This window comes from Megalobrama amblycephala, linkage group LG15, assembly GCF_018812025.1.
Source record: "Megalobrama amblycephala isolate DHTTF-2021 linkage group LG15, ASM1881202v1, whole genome shotgun sequence".
In the NCBI taxonomy this organism is placed as follows: domain Eukaryota; kingdom Metazoa; phylum Chordata; class Actinopteri; order Cypriniformes; family Xenocyprididae; genus Megalobrama; species Megalobrama amblycephala.
Window position 1 is genome coordinate 26630657 of NC_063058.1, and position 15398 is coordinate 26646054.

Sequence of the window (15398 nt, forward strand, 5' to 3'; positions counted from 1 at the left end):
AACCATGACCTCTGTGATGGTATCTTAAAAAAATGTGATTTTCTCCTTTGGTGATTCTGCTTGTTATCATCAGGTGTCTTCAATAATGGTCAATCATCACTCAATTAATCACTTATTTATCTCATTAACTTTAACACCGCTTCAGTGGGTGGAAAAAAAAATATGGCAGGACTTTTACTTTCTGACCCCTGGACTTTCACTTTCTGACCCCTGGACTTTCCACCTCTGCTGCGAACGGACCCGTATCGGAGTCCACTTGCGCGCAGTGACGGATCTGTAACGAAGGCGGATCGCGGACCCCGCCTTGGCTCCGCGCTGCATCCGCGATTAAAACCTTACCTCCGCGGCGGGTCCGTTTGGGACCCGCAAATTGATACAACCGTTACAGTAAAGGCGCGTGCGCGTCCGCGGATCCGACATGGGTCCGCTCAGGATCCGCTGATTGACAATAGAATTTATGGCGTCGTCCGGATGCGGACCTGATCCTCTGGGCTGCGCCAAAACGGATGTGACAGTCACGTGTGTTTGGCGACTTGAATGCGGATGCGCCTAGGAGTCCCTTGCTGTGTGGGAACGTTCTCAGGACCTTGCGCAACGTTCCCTAAAAGTTCTCAAAAGGAGATTAAAAAAATTCTAAACCTTTACAGAACATTCGGGAGGTTCCTAAAACGTCTGAAAGTGCTGCAGTTTAAGGTTCCTTATATGACTTTAGCCTACTGAGACCCTGCGACCTCATATGAGGACATTACATTTTTGCCTCTTGACACAATGATAGTCAATTTTGTAAATCTTAGACCTGTTGGCCACATTTAGGGACACTGCCCACACCACCTTGTGGTGATATCACAACATTACACCACTGTCAGTGAGAACACAATGGCTGGAATATCAGCAAAAAACTTCTACTCCAGTTCCCGAAAGAAAAATGACCCAGGTAAAAAATCTATTCAAATTATATGAATGAAACAAATGTATTTATGTACAATACTGTCTCTATCATCATATGGGGATTAAAATTTGACATATTTTAGTAATAGTAGCACTCTAGGACATCAGTAAATGTGAAGCACTCGTTTGAGGACATTGGGACTATATAACGTTATTTTTTCTACCATGTGGTTAGCTAAACATGGGAATATTTAGATGGATTTAGACGCATTAGCATTGAAAAAACAACAACATTTGTCTGTGTGTGTGTGTGTGTGTGTGTGTGTGTGTGTGACCAGAGTAAATCATGGTAAATCATAAATAATACTACAATATGGTTTATCAAGGTGAATCATGCTAGAATCCTGGCAAATCATTCTAGTAAATATCAGATATCGGCAGATAGGCCTACTCAAACCCCAGCTGGATCTCTAATTTTTTTTACGTTATTACAGCTAAACTTTCATTGTCAAGAGCAGAACAATTGCTCATGGCAATTGCAAACAACTCTGAGGTGGAGGACCTCTCAGATGGGGAAGATAATGATCCTGCTGTGGACGAAGTCATTTTACAAGATGTTGACCTCATGGATGAGCATCCTGATTTTTCGCCACCTGATTCATCAGGAGATGATTCCGGTGAAGAGTACACACCACCTGATGCAGCTGAAGATACTGACTCTGAGAATGAAAGTCAGCCAAATCATCCACAAGTGCACAGACGTGGACGTAAACAACAGCATATTGAGAATGATGAGCTGGATGAGGAAGATCAGAGACATGGAGAGCTCAGACCAGAACCAAGGAATGCTGGACGTGGAGAACGCTGGAGGTCTGCTCCATTTAGACCAAATTTGGTCCAGTTTCAGGATGGAGATGATGGACTGAAAGATGAGCGAACAGGATGGCAGCCACTGGATTATGTGGAGCAGTACATTGACTCAGACCTGATGAAACTCATTGCTGACTGCACAAATGCCATGTCACTGGGTAACACTGGGAGATCTCTCTCAACTTCGGTAGAGCAGCAATCTTGATGTCTTGCGTGCCTTATCCACAGATAAGGATGTTTTGGTCCAATGCCCTACAAATCCCCGCCATTAGTAACACAATGTCACGTGATCGCTTCTTCAAACTTAGGAGCCATCTGAAAGTAGTTATTGACTATGATGTATCAGAAGATAAGAGGGAAACCGACAAATTCTGGAAGGTGAGGCCTTTTATGGACCGTATACTTACCGGCTGCCGCCTTCAGGTTCGTCCAGAATGCGTCTCAATAGACGAGCAGATGATCCCGTTTACAGGGGCCTGTCCATTCCGACAATACGTGCCACTAAAGCCAAATCCAGTGGGAATGAAGAACTTTGTGCTGGCATCTGTGGATGGACTCGTGCTAGACTTTGAAGTCTATCAAGGTTCAAAAACCCTGGCTTCGAAGGTTCAGGACTCAGATGGATTGGGTCTAGGAACACTAGTCATCAAACGTCTTTCCGAAACCCTCACTGCTGGCACACAAGTGTATTGTGATCGCTTCTTTACCACCATACAAGCAGTTGACCACATGCTGAAGGATGATATTTATCTTACTGGTACAGTGATGAAGGGCCGAGTCAAACAAGCAATGAACAAGTTACCCGATGACAAAACCCTGAAACACCAAGGGAGAGGTGCCGTCGCCACAGTAACCAGGGCAGATGGGAAACTATGCGTGGTCAAGTGGTACGACAACAAGCCAGTTGTGATGCTCTCCACTGTTCACTCAGAGCAGCCAGAAGATACTTGCCAGCGGTGGTCCAAGAAGGGAAAAAAGTATGTGACCGTGACAAGACCAAGCATCGTGCGCGAGTACAACTCAAAGATGGGAGGTGTAGACATGTCAGATAGAATGATGAGCTACTACCGAATGTCTGTGCGGACGAAGAAGTGGACAATTCGCATGCTGATGCATTTCATGGATCTTGCCCTTGCCAACAGCTGGCTGCTGTATCGCAGAGATAACCAGGAAAATGGCACCCCAAGGAAATCTATCATGAAGTTTCTTGAGTTTCGCATGGTAGTGGCTCAGGTATTCCTCAGCAAGTGTGATGTTCTTCATGAAGGTGCTCATGTCAGAGAAGAAGAGAATGAGAACGGACACCTTCCACCACCAGGCAAAAAATCTCGGGTCGCTCCAATCCCCCATATCTCAGTCCGTTCCAGTGCTGCTCATCTCCCGGAGATGGTGGCCTTGAAAAACCCCATGCGTTGCAGAGCACAAGGCTGCACTGGGAAATCCCGTGTGCGATGCATGACATGCAATGTGCATCTGTGCTTGCAAAGTGAACGAAACTGCTTTGCAGCATTTCACACCGGCCAATAGGGGCTATTCCAGACAGGCTGGAAAGATAGAGGCAGCTAGTTAGAAAAAAAGCCACAGTTCAAAGACTGAATTCAACTGTTTGGTACTGTTACAGTTTGCACTTTAGCTGTTTTATTAGCCATGTTTCAGGCTGTTTACATTTTAGCCATGTTTCAGGCTGTTTACATTTTAGCCATGATTCAGGCTGTTTACATTTTAGCCATGTTTCAGGCTGTTTACATTTTAGCCATGATTCAGGCTGTTTACATTTTAGCCATGATTCAGGCTGTTTACATTTTAGCCATGTTTCAGGCTGTTTACATTTTAGCCATGATTCAGGCTGTTTACATTTTAGCCATGATTCAGGCTGTTTACATTTTAGCCATGTTTCAGGTTGTTTACATTTTAGCCATGTTTCAGGCTGTTTACATTTTATGTAGGCTTTACACTCTGATGTTTACATTTTAAAATAAACTGTGAAAATGTGTCAAATTAACTTTTTGTACCAATGGAGTCTATGTGTGTCATACAGTAAGATAGACCCACTGTACTCATATGAGGACATTCATTTTTGAGAGAACTACTTATTGTATTAAGCTGAAATTTTGAATTTTGAATAATTAGGACCCTCTGGCCCCAACAGCAAATAATATTTCAAAAAGTTATGACAGACCCACTGTCCTCACATGAGGACATCTTTTTCTGCAAAAACGACTTCCTGTACAAAAACAAATTTTAGGTATTATACTTATTAGGTCCTACATGTCCCAAATAGCAAGAACAATTATAAAATGCACACCAGGCAAACTCTCGGGTCTCAGGAGGTTAGGGGGACGTTCCATTTTGGTTATTTTATGGTCACATAAGAACGTTACAATGATGACATTTAGGACATTAACAGAACGTTCCCACACTGTCCTCTGTTGGTCATTTAATAACGTTCCCGATATGAGTTTAGGGGAACGTTCCATTTTGGTTATTTTATGGTCATGCAAGAACGTTACAAAGAGGACATTTGGGAAGTTATCAGAACGTCCTGTAGTAATAGTCCCCTAAACATTCCCAGAACGTCCTGAATGTTCCCTGAAGGTCCACCAAATAACGTTCCCCAAACCTTAAAGGTCCCGTTCTTCGTGATCCCATGTTTCAAACTTTAGTTAGTGTGTAATGTTGTTGTTAGAGTATAAATAAAATCTGTAAAATTTTAAAGCTCAAAGTTCAATGCCAAGCGAGATATTTTATTTAACAGAAGTCGCCTACATCGAACGGCCAGTTTGGACTACATCCCTCTACTTCCTTCTTTAATGACGTCACTAAAACAGTTTTTTGACTAACCTCCGCCCACAGGAATACACAAGAGTTGCATTTGTAGAGTGTGTTTGTCGCCATGTCGTTGAAACGCTGTTATTTTCATCCCGCAGTCCAATCACCGGGTCTGATTCCGGCTCAAATTGATAGGGTAAAATTAAAGACATGTTTACAATAACACTGAGCGCATGCATCTCCACGTTATGGTAAGAGGCGTGACCTTTCCGGGCAAGGAGCGCTAAGCTGCTGTCGAATCACAACACAGGAACCGCTGGCACAATCAGAACTCATTACATATTTCTGAAGGAGGGACTTCATAGAACAAGGAAGTCATCAGCCTGTTTTTATGACAGTGGAAACAGCGGTATACAGATAAGTAAATTATGTGAAAAATACTGTGTTTTTTTACACGCGAAACATGAACACATGTTATATTGCACACTAGAAACACAAACAAAGCTTCAAAATAACCACGAAAAATGGGACCTTTAAAAGAACTCCACGTCGTGACCGTCTCTGAACGTTCTGGGAACGTTACTAGGTGACAGGCTGTCCCGCTAAAATTTTTACATTCCCAGAACATTCTCAGAACGTCCACTGGTATTAAGAACTTTGTAACATTCCCAGAACGTTCAGAGACTGTCACGATGTGGAGTTGTTTTGTGATGTTCAGAGTTGATCTGTTTATCTGAAAATTTTGTCACCATTGTTAAGGATCATACGCAGAATCTTGATGTCTGTGTGAATCTACATAATTGACTAATTTCTGTACAAGGATAAAATCTTTCAAAATATCAAAGAAGAATAGGATCTTATGCATATCATATGATTACATGAAAAAAAAAGACAATATTTAAAGATCAGGGAATAAGACCACTGTATGATGATTAAATCATCATTTGATCAGATTTTTATTTTCTCACAATTTTTTATTGTAACAAATACTTTAGAAAAACACAGTTACAACAATTGGAGAAAAAAATAAAGGCTCAGGCTCATCTCAAGGCTCAGGAAGTATGGAAGAGGATTAGGGCCAAGCAATAATAAAAAAATAAAATCATCTCGAGATTAAAGTTGTTAAATTTCGAGAAAAAAGTCGAAATAAAATGTTGAGAATAAACTCGTTAAATTACGAGAAAAAAATCATTAAATTTCGAGAAAAAAGTCGAGATAAAATGTTGAGAATAAACTTGTTAAATTACGAGAAAAAAGTCATTAAATTTTGAGAAAAAGGTTGAGATAAAATGTTGAGAATAAACTCATTAAATTACGAGAAAAAAATCATTAAATTTCGAGAAAAAGGTCGAGATAAAATGTTGAGAATAAACTCGTTAAATTACGAGAAAAAAGATCGTTAAATTTCGAGAAAAAGGTCAAGAGAAAATGTTGAGAATAAACTCATTAAATTACGAGAATAAAATCGTTACATTTCAAGAAAAAAGTCGAGATAAAATGTTGAGAATAAACTCATTAAATTACGAGAAAAAAATCATTAAATTTCGAGAAAAAGGTCGAGATAAAATGTTGAGAATAAACTCATTAAATTACGAGAAAAAAATCATTAAATTTCGAGAAAAAGGTCGAGATAAAATGTTGAGAATAAACTCATTAAATTACGAGAATAAAATCGTTACATTTCAAGAAAAAAGTCGAGATAAAATGTTGAGAATAAACTTGTTAAATTACGAGAAAAAAGTCGTTAAATTTTGAGAAAAAGGTTGAGATAAAATGTTGAGAATAAACTCATTAAATTACGAGAAAAAAAATCATTAAATTTCGAGAAAAAGGTCGAGATAAAATGTTGAGAATAAACTCGTTAAATTACGAGAAAAAAGATCGTTAAATTTCGAGAAAAAGGTCAAGAGAAAATGTTGAGAATAAACTCATTAAATTACGAGAATAAAATCGTTACATTTCAAGAAAAAAGTCGAGATAAAATGTTGAGAATAAACTCATTAAATTACGAGAAAAAAATCATAAAATTTCGAGAAAAAGGTTGAGATAAAATGTTGAGAATAAACTCATTAAATTACGAGAAAAAAATCATTAAATTTCGAGAAAAAGGTCGAGATAAAATGTTGAGAATAAACTCGTTAAATTACGAGAAAAAAGATTGTTAAATTTCGAGAAAAAGGTCAAGAGAAAATGTTGAGAATAAACTCATTAAATTACGAGAATAAAATCGTTACATTTCAAGAAAAAAGTCGAGATAAAATGTTGAGAATAAACTCATTAAATTACGAGAAAAAAGTTGTTAAATTTCGAGAAAAAGGTCGAGATAAAATGTTGAGAATAAACTTGATAAATTACGAGAAAAAAATCATTAAATTTCGAGAAAAAGGTCGAGATAAAATGTTGAGAATAAACTCATTAAATTACGAGAAAAAAATCATTAAATTTCGAGAAAAAAGTCGAGATAAAATGTTGAGAATAAACTCGTTAAATTACGAGAAAAAAGATCGTTAAATTTCGAGAAAAAGGTCAAGAGAAAATGTTGAGAATAAACTCATTAAATTACGAGAAAAAAAATCATTAAATTTCGAGAAAAAGGTCGAGATAAAATGTTGAGAATAAACTCATTAAATTACGAGAAAAAAGTTGTTAAATTTCGAGAAAAAGGTCGAGATAAAATGTTGAGAATAAACTTGTTAAATTACGAGAAAAAAGATCGTTAAATTTCGAGAAAAAGGTCGAGAGAAAATGTTGAGAATAAACTCATTAAATTACGAGAATAAAATCATTACATTTCAAGAAAAAAGTCGAAATAAAATGTTGAGAATAAACTCATTAAATTACGAGAAAAAAATCATTAAATTTCGAGAAAAAGGTCGAGATAAAATGTTGAGAATAAACTCATTAAATTACGAGAAAAAAGTTGTTAAATTTCGAGAAAAAGGTCGAGATAAAATGTTGAGAATAAACTCGTTAAATTACGAGAAAAAAGTTGTTAAATTTCGAGAAAAAGTTCGAGAGAAAATGTTGAGAATAAACTCGTTAAATTACGAGAAAAAAGATCGTTAAATTTCGAGAAAAAGGTCGAGAGAAAATGTTGAGAATAAACTCATTAAATTACGAGAATAAAATCGTTACATTTCAAGAAAAAAGTCGAGATAAAATGTTGAGAATGAACTCATTAAATTACGAGAATAAAATCGTTACATTTCAAGAAAAAAGTCGAGATAAAATGTTGAGAATAAACTCATTAAATTACGAGAAAAAAATCATTACATTTCGAGAAAAAGGTCGAGATAAAATGTTGAGAATAAACTCGTTAAATTACGAGAAAAAAGTTGTTACATTTCGAGAAAAAGGTCGAGATAAAATGTTGAGAATAAACTCGTTAAATTACGAGAAAAAAAGTCGTTAAATTTCAAGAAAAAAGTCGAGATAAAATGTTGAGAATAAACTCGTTAAATTACGAGAAAGTTGTTAAATTACGAGAACAAATTTGTTAAATTATGAGAAAAATGTCTTTAAATTTCGAGAAAAAAGTCGAGATAAAATGTTGAGAATAAACTCGTTAAATTACGAGAAAGTTGTTAAATTACGAGAACAAATTTGTTAAATTATGAGAAAAATGTCTTTAAATTTCGAGAAAAAAGTCGAGACAAAATGTTGAGAATAAACTCATTAAATTATGAGAAAAAAGACGTTAAATTACGAATTTGTTCTCATAATAACACCAGTGGGGAGGTTCTGAGAATGTTCTGGGAACGTAGAATTTCTAGCGGGGTCTAGAGGTAGGGATGTTTGGAGAGATTGCAGCTTGCGTGTTGTTTCGAATGTTCACCGATCATTTTTAAAGACATATCTGTCATTTTGAGGCGTCGGCTTTCGCGAGTCTTTATAACACACATAGCATATGTTAAAGACATTTTAAACAACCCCTAAAAGTGTTTGTGATACATTTAGCTATATGTGTCAATTTGTAATGAAGTGACAAATATTTGACCGAACTTCATGTGATAATGACAGACTTTAGTAGGCTATACTGTTCCAATCCGAGCGCTCGAGTTGCGAACCTTTGCGATGGTTAGAGGGTGCGGTCACATGACGTTACAATTGTTCGGAGAATAATAGTAATAGAGGTAATAGGAATCTATTAGCCTTTCAATAAGCTGTATTGCCAAGTATGCTTACACATACACTGGATTTGTCTTGGTGACAAGCTTCTGCTGCAAGAATACTAATACTAAAGGTTCTGCCCACATCACACCTATTCTGTTTGATCAATAAAATCAAGAAACTGTGATTCGTTAGTTCTCTTGACACATTCCTTAAAGGATTAGTTCACTTTGAAATGAAAATGACCACAAGCTTTACTCACCCTCAAGCCATCCTAGATATATATGACTTTCTTCTTTCTGATGAACATAATCTGAGAAATATTGTAGTGTAAAACTCTCGCAGTTCACAAAGCTTATGCTACGTCCTACCCCTTCCCTATTCAACTTACGGAAAAAGTGTAACTGACGCTAGATATCTTACTTAAAATTTCATATTTCTTTAGCTCATACTCATTGATCCTGTTCACTGAGGATATTTATTAATATTTCTCTGATTTCGTTCATCAGAAAGAAGAAAGTCATATATATCTAGGATGGCTTGAGGGTGAGTAAAGCTTGTGGTCATTTTCATTTCAAAGTGAACTAATCCTTTAACTGACAAAGCAAAAATTAATAAATAAATGTTTTGGCCAAATTAATTGTATTTTGTAAATATAAATAAACAAATTTTGATTTTGATGACTGCAAAACACTTTTAAAAATTGAGAAGAGAAATCTCAGTCTGTGTATGGCAAGTCAGGAAACTTCAAGCCCTCAGATGGCACTGCATGAGAAGCAATCATGCTGCTGTGTTAAAAACAGCCACATGGACTCGGGAGTACTTTGTAAAACCGTTGTTACTTAACACAGTGTAGCAAATTAGCTCAAAATAAATATGAATAATTAATCATAACTAGTTATAATTAATTATTAATATTTTAATCAGTTAATAAAATTAACTTAATGTAATAAAATTAATATTACAATCAATTAACCTGTTGTTCAATGAACACACAGGGTTAATTGTTTATTAATTCTAAGAAATGTTCATTTCCAGGTTATGGGAAATAACAATCTTATTCTTCTAAAAGCCTGTAGTCAGGACCGACATGAATAGGGACTCCCGTATATGAGCGCAAAACACGGACAACCTTACGTGTGACATGAACAAGACTTTATTAACTAGACTAAACACTTAAACTACTCTAACATTCACACACATACATGCATACAGTTTACCAAGAGAGAGAGAGAGAGAGAGAGAGAGAGAGAGAGAGAGAAGAGCTAAAGCAGAGTACAGGAAGCAAGAGGTTACAGCATTGTTGGACATTTCAGCAGATCAACAGCCTTGAGCAAACCGGAAATTAAGGAAATTAAAGTTGGAGTCCGTAGATACCAAACATGCTGCCAATGTGATCTCAGTTAACTATACATTTGCAACTATGGAACATTAATACCAAAATAGTTCAAAAGAGAGAATTAATACATAGAATAAAGCCTATAAAAGGAAAGTCATGAGATGGGAAAATTGGATACATGTTTATACATTTCCCAAGTGGTTATATAGAGAATACATAGGATTAAGAGAGTTTATTTGTCCTTCTCAGGAAGAATGAGTCACTAGTCTCTCCAGAATTCTTCTGGATCATAAAAGTACCATATAACTGTAACAGGACACCTAGGTTGGCCTGTGTGCTAGCAACATTGGGATGCTGGTTACAGTTTTAGGGGGATGAGTTCAGAGAACTTTGATAGTGAGAGTGAGTTTATGGGTAATTCATTAAATACAATGAATAATTGTGTGGCTGATTGGTCCAGACGTTACAACAGTCTACCGCTGCATCAAGAAATGCAACTCGAATCTCTGTTACACAAAGAGAAAGCTATCGATTCTATACAGAGATGGTGTCGAGTTCTCTGGGCCCGAGCTCATCTCAGATGATCCAAAATACAGTGGAAAAGTATGCAGATGAGTCCATGTTTCAGCATGTTTCTGGAAAAAAATGGACATTGAGTTCTCAGTCCCAAAGACGAAAGGGACCAACTAGACTTTCATCAGCGACAGGTGCAAAAGCAAACATCTGTCATGTATATGGCTGCATGCAATGCAAACAGCATGGGTGTGAAACATGCATTAGTGTGAAAGTACCATTGACATGGAGGCGTATATGCCATATGCCATCCAGATGCCATCTTTCCTGGGAAGCAAGACAATGCCAGGCCTCATTCTGCACGTACTACATCGGAGTGGTTTTGTAGACACTTTACAGTAGATGTGCTTGATTGGCCTGTCTGCTGTCCAGATTTGTCTCCAAGGACCTGTTTACACATGGTATTAAGATGATCGGAAAAAAACAGAACTGGCGCTGCGTTCGTTCCGTAAGTAGAATAGGGAAGGCGTAGGACATACAGTGTAAGCGATCATTTGTTTATATAAAGCATATACATTTGCATTTTTTTTTTTTCGAAAATGAGCGATGGTTTCACTAGATAAGACCCTTATTCCTCGTCTGGTATCGTTTAAAGCCCTTTGAAGCTGCACTGAAACTGTAATTTTGACCCTCAACCGTTTGGTGCCCATTGAAGTCCACTATAAGGAGAATAATTCTGGAATGTTTTCATCAAAAACCTTGATTTCTTTTCGACTGAAGAAAGAAAGACATGAACATCTTGGATGACATGGGGGTGAGTAAATTATCAGGAAAAATGTTTTTGGAAGTGAACTAATCCTTCAACTGTCTAGGATGGAGTAACAGTGCTTCCTTCTAAATGCAGATTGCAGTCTGAGAGATTCTGTGTACAGGTTTTTGGTCCAATAAGTAATACTTCAGTCTTATCTGAATTTAATAGAAGAAAATTACTGGACATCCAATGTTTTACTTCTTTAAAGGGATAGTTCACCCAAAAATGAAAATTCTGTCATCATTTACTCCCCCTCAGGTTGTTCCAAACCTGTATTAATTTATTTGTTCTGTTGAGCAAAAATGAAGATATTTTGAAGAATGTGAGAAACTGAACAGTTTTGAGGTACCATTGACTGCCATAGTATTTTTTCCCTACTATGGAAGTCAATGTTGCCCCAAAGCAGCCTGGTTACAAACTTTCATCAAAGTATCTTCCTTTATACTGAGCAGAACAAAGAAATTTATACAGGTTTGGAACAACTTGGGGGTGAGAAAATGATGACAGAATTTTCATTTTTGGGTGAACTATCCCTTTAACACACTCTTAATTTAGAGATTACATCTGGTTGTAATGAAATATAACAGAGTATCATCAGCATAGCAATGGAAACGAATTCCATGTTTTCTTATAATGTTGCCAAGTGGCCAAGAGGGCCGATACAAAACAATTAATACAATTTTGTTTTATTTCAATTCAATTCCAAAATTTGACATGAAACATGAATTTTTTCAGGTCCTGAAAATATTTTCCTCATTAAAGATAAAAAACTAGTTTTAACAAATTAGCTTTTTGTTAAGCACATTTACAGTCTATCGCAGAATCACAACAAACTGCATCAAAACTATATGGTTTGTTTAGTTCACAATATTTGCAGAATTTTGGGTTCCAGCTCACCTTTTCCCAGGTTAACCATTACCTGCTGAATAAAATATACAGATTCATACAGTTAGGGTAGTCTAGAGTTTGTCTGTATGAGTCCTTTTCAGCTGCATCCTAACAGAGAAAGAAAAAGATTGACAAAGACAGATATGATGATCGAGATGACAACATGTGATGTTCTTTGGACTGTGGACTGGGAATTATGCATTTTTATGGTAACACTATCAATGGCTAATTGAATCCGCAGTAGTCAGGTGGTGCAGTGGTCATGTGGTACAAGTTGGAGAAAATTCCCAGTTGTAATTACGAGTTCTACAAGAACGTGAATGCTCTTCACAAGTTGGAATCTCATAATCGTGGTAATTACGACATGGTGTGAATGTACCTGTGCGCACCTGGTTTACCGTAGAAAGAGCTGGCCTGTGAAGTACCATCTGGCATTGACACCTTTTCTGTGAAGAGCAAACATTATAATCTTTATAATGGTATCTGACATTATGGTTTACACGTAATTGTGCAGTATGCAGGTGAATAAAGTAATCAAACTCAGAACAGGTGTCAAAAAACACCTCGTGACACTGCTGATAAGGCGGGATAAGAGTACATATTGAGCTTTAAGTGATTTAAAAAATGTACAAACATTCCAGATGAAAACAAGGAAATTGTTCTGTTCTTGTATAACTTCTCTTGTTTGAGCCTATAATGTTAAAGGTCCCATTTTTCGTGGTTTTTTTGAAGCTTTGATTGTGTTTATAGTGTGCAATATAACATGTGTTCATGTTTCGCGTGTAAAAAAAACACAGTATTTTTCACATCATTTACTTATCTGTATACCGCTGTTTCCACTGTCATAAAAACGGGCTGATGACTTCCTTGTTCTATGAAGTCCCTCCTTCAGAAATACGCAGAGGTGGAAAGTCCAGGGCTCAGAAAGTAAAAGTCCTGCCATATTTTTTTTCCCACTCACTGAAGCAGTGTTAAAGTTAATGAGATAATTAAGTGATTAATTGAGTGATGATTAAGCATTATTGAAGACACCTGATGATAACAAGCAGAATCACCAAAGGAGAAAATCACAATTTTTAAGACACCATCACAGAGGTCATGGTTTGCTTTAGTTGGGCTCTTGACCCTTCACTTTTTAATATTAGATTTTACTTGGGCAGTTTTAACTGCATTAAAACCAACCAGACAAGCAAAGTTAAAACATGATCAGGTGGTGTTGGTTATGTTTCACATAATCATTATTTGATCTGAATCACTGAGCTCATTTAGAGCCCAATCTCTGAGTTAGATTTACATTATTGATTACAGCAGCACTGTGACTCTACAGCACAAGATCCAGTTTTTTTTTTTTTTTTTTTTCCACAATAGTTCAAAGGTTTCATCAAAAGTTCTTAGAAAAATAGGCTCACATTTAGACACGCATATCAAGAATCAGCCTGTGAATCTCAACAGTGGTGAGAATAATTAGGCATGTTGCAGTGCATTCTGGGTGCTACCAATCAAAATGCATCCATGCCTCCCATCATGCATTGCTGCATGAATAAATTATGAGCTTAATTGTTTTAGTAATTTTCTTTATTCTCACTATTTTGTTTTGTGCTGTTTTTATGGGACTTTTTAGTAGCTTCTTTTCTAATGTTCAGAGTTGATCTGTTTATCAGAATATGTTGCTTGTCACCGTCGTTGAGATTCACAGGCTGATTCTTGATGTCTGTGTGTGCCTAAATGAAAGGATTTTTTTTTTTTTTTGATCAGAACAACTTTTAAGAAATCCTTCATATTTTATCGATAAAGCTGATCTTCTGTTTAATCACAATGCTGCTGTAATCAATAATGTAAATCTAACTCAAAGATTGGGCTGAGTTCAGATCAAATAATGATTATGTGAAAACACAACCAACATTACCTGACCATCTTTTCTCTTTGCTTGTCTGGCTGTTATAACTCAGTTACAACAACCCAAACAAATTCTAATATTAAAAAGTCAAGGGTCAAGAGCCCAACTAAAGCAAACCATGACCTCTGTGATGGTATCTTAAAAAATGTGATTTTCTCCTTTGGTGATTCTGCTTGTTATCATCAGGTGTCTTCAATAATGGTCAATCATCACTCAATTAATCACTTATTTATCTCATTAACTTTAACACCGCTTCAGTGGGTGGAAAAAAATATATGGCAGGACTTTTACTTTCTGACCCCTGGACTTTCCACCTCTGGAAATACGTAACGAGTTCTGATTGTGCCAGCGGTTCCTGTGTTGTGATTCGACAGCAGCTTAGCGCTCCTTGCCCGGAAAGGTCACACCTCTTACCATAACGTGGAGATGCACGCGCTCAGTGTTATTGTAAACATGTCTTTAATTTTACCCTATCAATTTGAGCCGGAATCAGACCCGGTGATTGGACTGCGGGATGAAAATAACAGCGTTTCGTGGCAACAAACACACTCTACAAACGCAACTCTTGTGTATTCCTGTGGGCGGAGGTTAGTCAAAAAACTGTTTTAGTGACGTCATTAAAGAAGGAAGTAGAGGGATGTAGTCCAAACTGGCCGTTCGATGTAGGCGACTTCTGTTAAATAAAATATCTCGCTTGGCATTGAACTTTGAGCTTTAAAATTTTACAGATTTTATTTATACTCTAACACCAACATTACACACTAACTAAAGTTTGAAACATGGGATCACGAAGAACGGGACCTTTAAAATAGCTGTTCTCTTTTTCACAGTTATGAGGGCAGTACTTACGCTTCCAAAGCATCTCTTTCGGACCTGCAACACAAAACAAGATAGTCTGCCGTTAAAGAGGGCTTTGAACTTATATAAAACAGGAGTATATCCATCCGTTTTTGTATTTAAATTGTTAATTAACTTTGATCTTTCAATCCGTGTCAAAATAAAATGTGGTCGTTAACCTATTTTACTCACCATATTCTCCTCTGCAGGAAGTACACACTTTCAACCATGATAAAATGGCGTTGCTGAATCCGCAGCACCAAACCAGTGTGGGGTGTAGTCAGGAGATAAACTTTATAATCTGAGTCCATTTAACTTAAATTTATTCACACATTCAAATTATGTCCATAAATTAGTATAATCTACTTATAATTTATAAGTAATGCAATCAAACTAAGTGTATTGAAGATAATACTTTGTATTATCTTTGTTCTTATATATCACATCTTGTTTATTGTCTACTCTACTGGAGCTAT

At 36.7% G+C, this 15398-nt stretch overlaps 1 protein-coding gene across 1 annotated transcript; it reads left to right on the plus strand.

Moving 5' to 3' along the window:
* Positions 1-1417: 1417 nt before the first annotated feature.
* LOC125247026 (piggyBac transposable element-derived protein 3-like) lies at positions 1418-3285 on the plus strand. The gene is made up of 2 exons (XM_048158192.1): positions 1418-1945; positions 1987-3285. Exons 1-2 carry the CDS (start codon positions 1418-1420, stop codon positions 3283-3285), a joined length of 1827 nt encoding a protein of 608 aa, XP_048014149.1.
* Positions 3286-15398: the final 12113 nt, after the last annotated feature.

Bases quoted from the DNA above. Each gene is read 5' to 3' on its own strand.
- LOC125247026 (XM_048158192.1), top strand. From the start codon at position 1,418: ATGGCAATTGCAAACAACTCTGAGGTGGAGGACCTCTCAGATGGGGAA. The intron at 1,946-1,986 runs GTAGAGCAGCAA...CCTTATCCACAG, and splicing joins GGAGATCTCTCTCAACTTCG to ATAAGGATGTTTTGGTCCAA.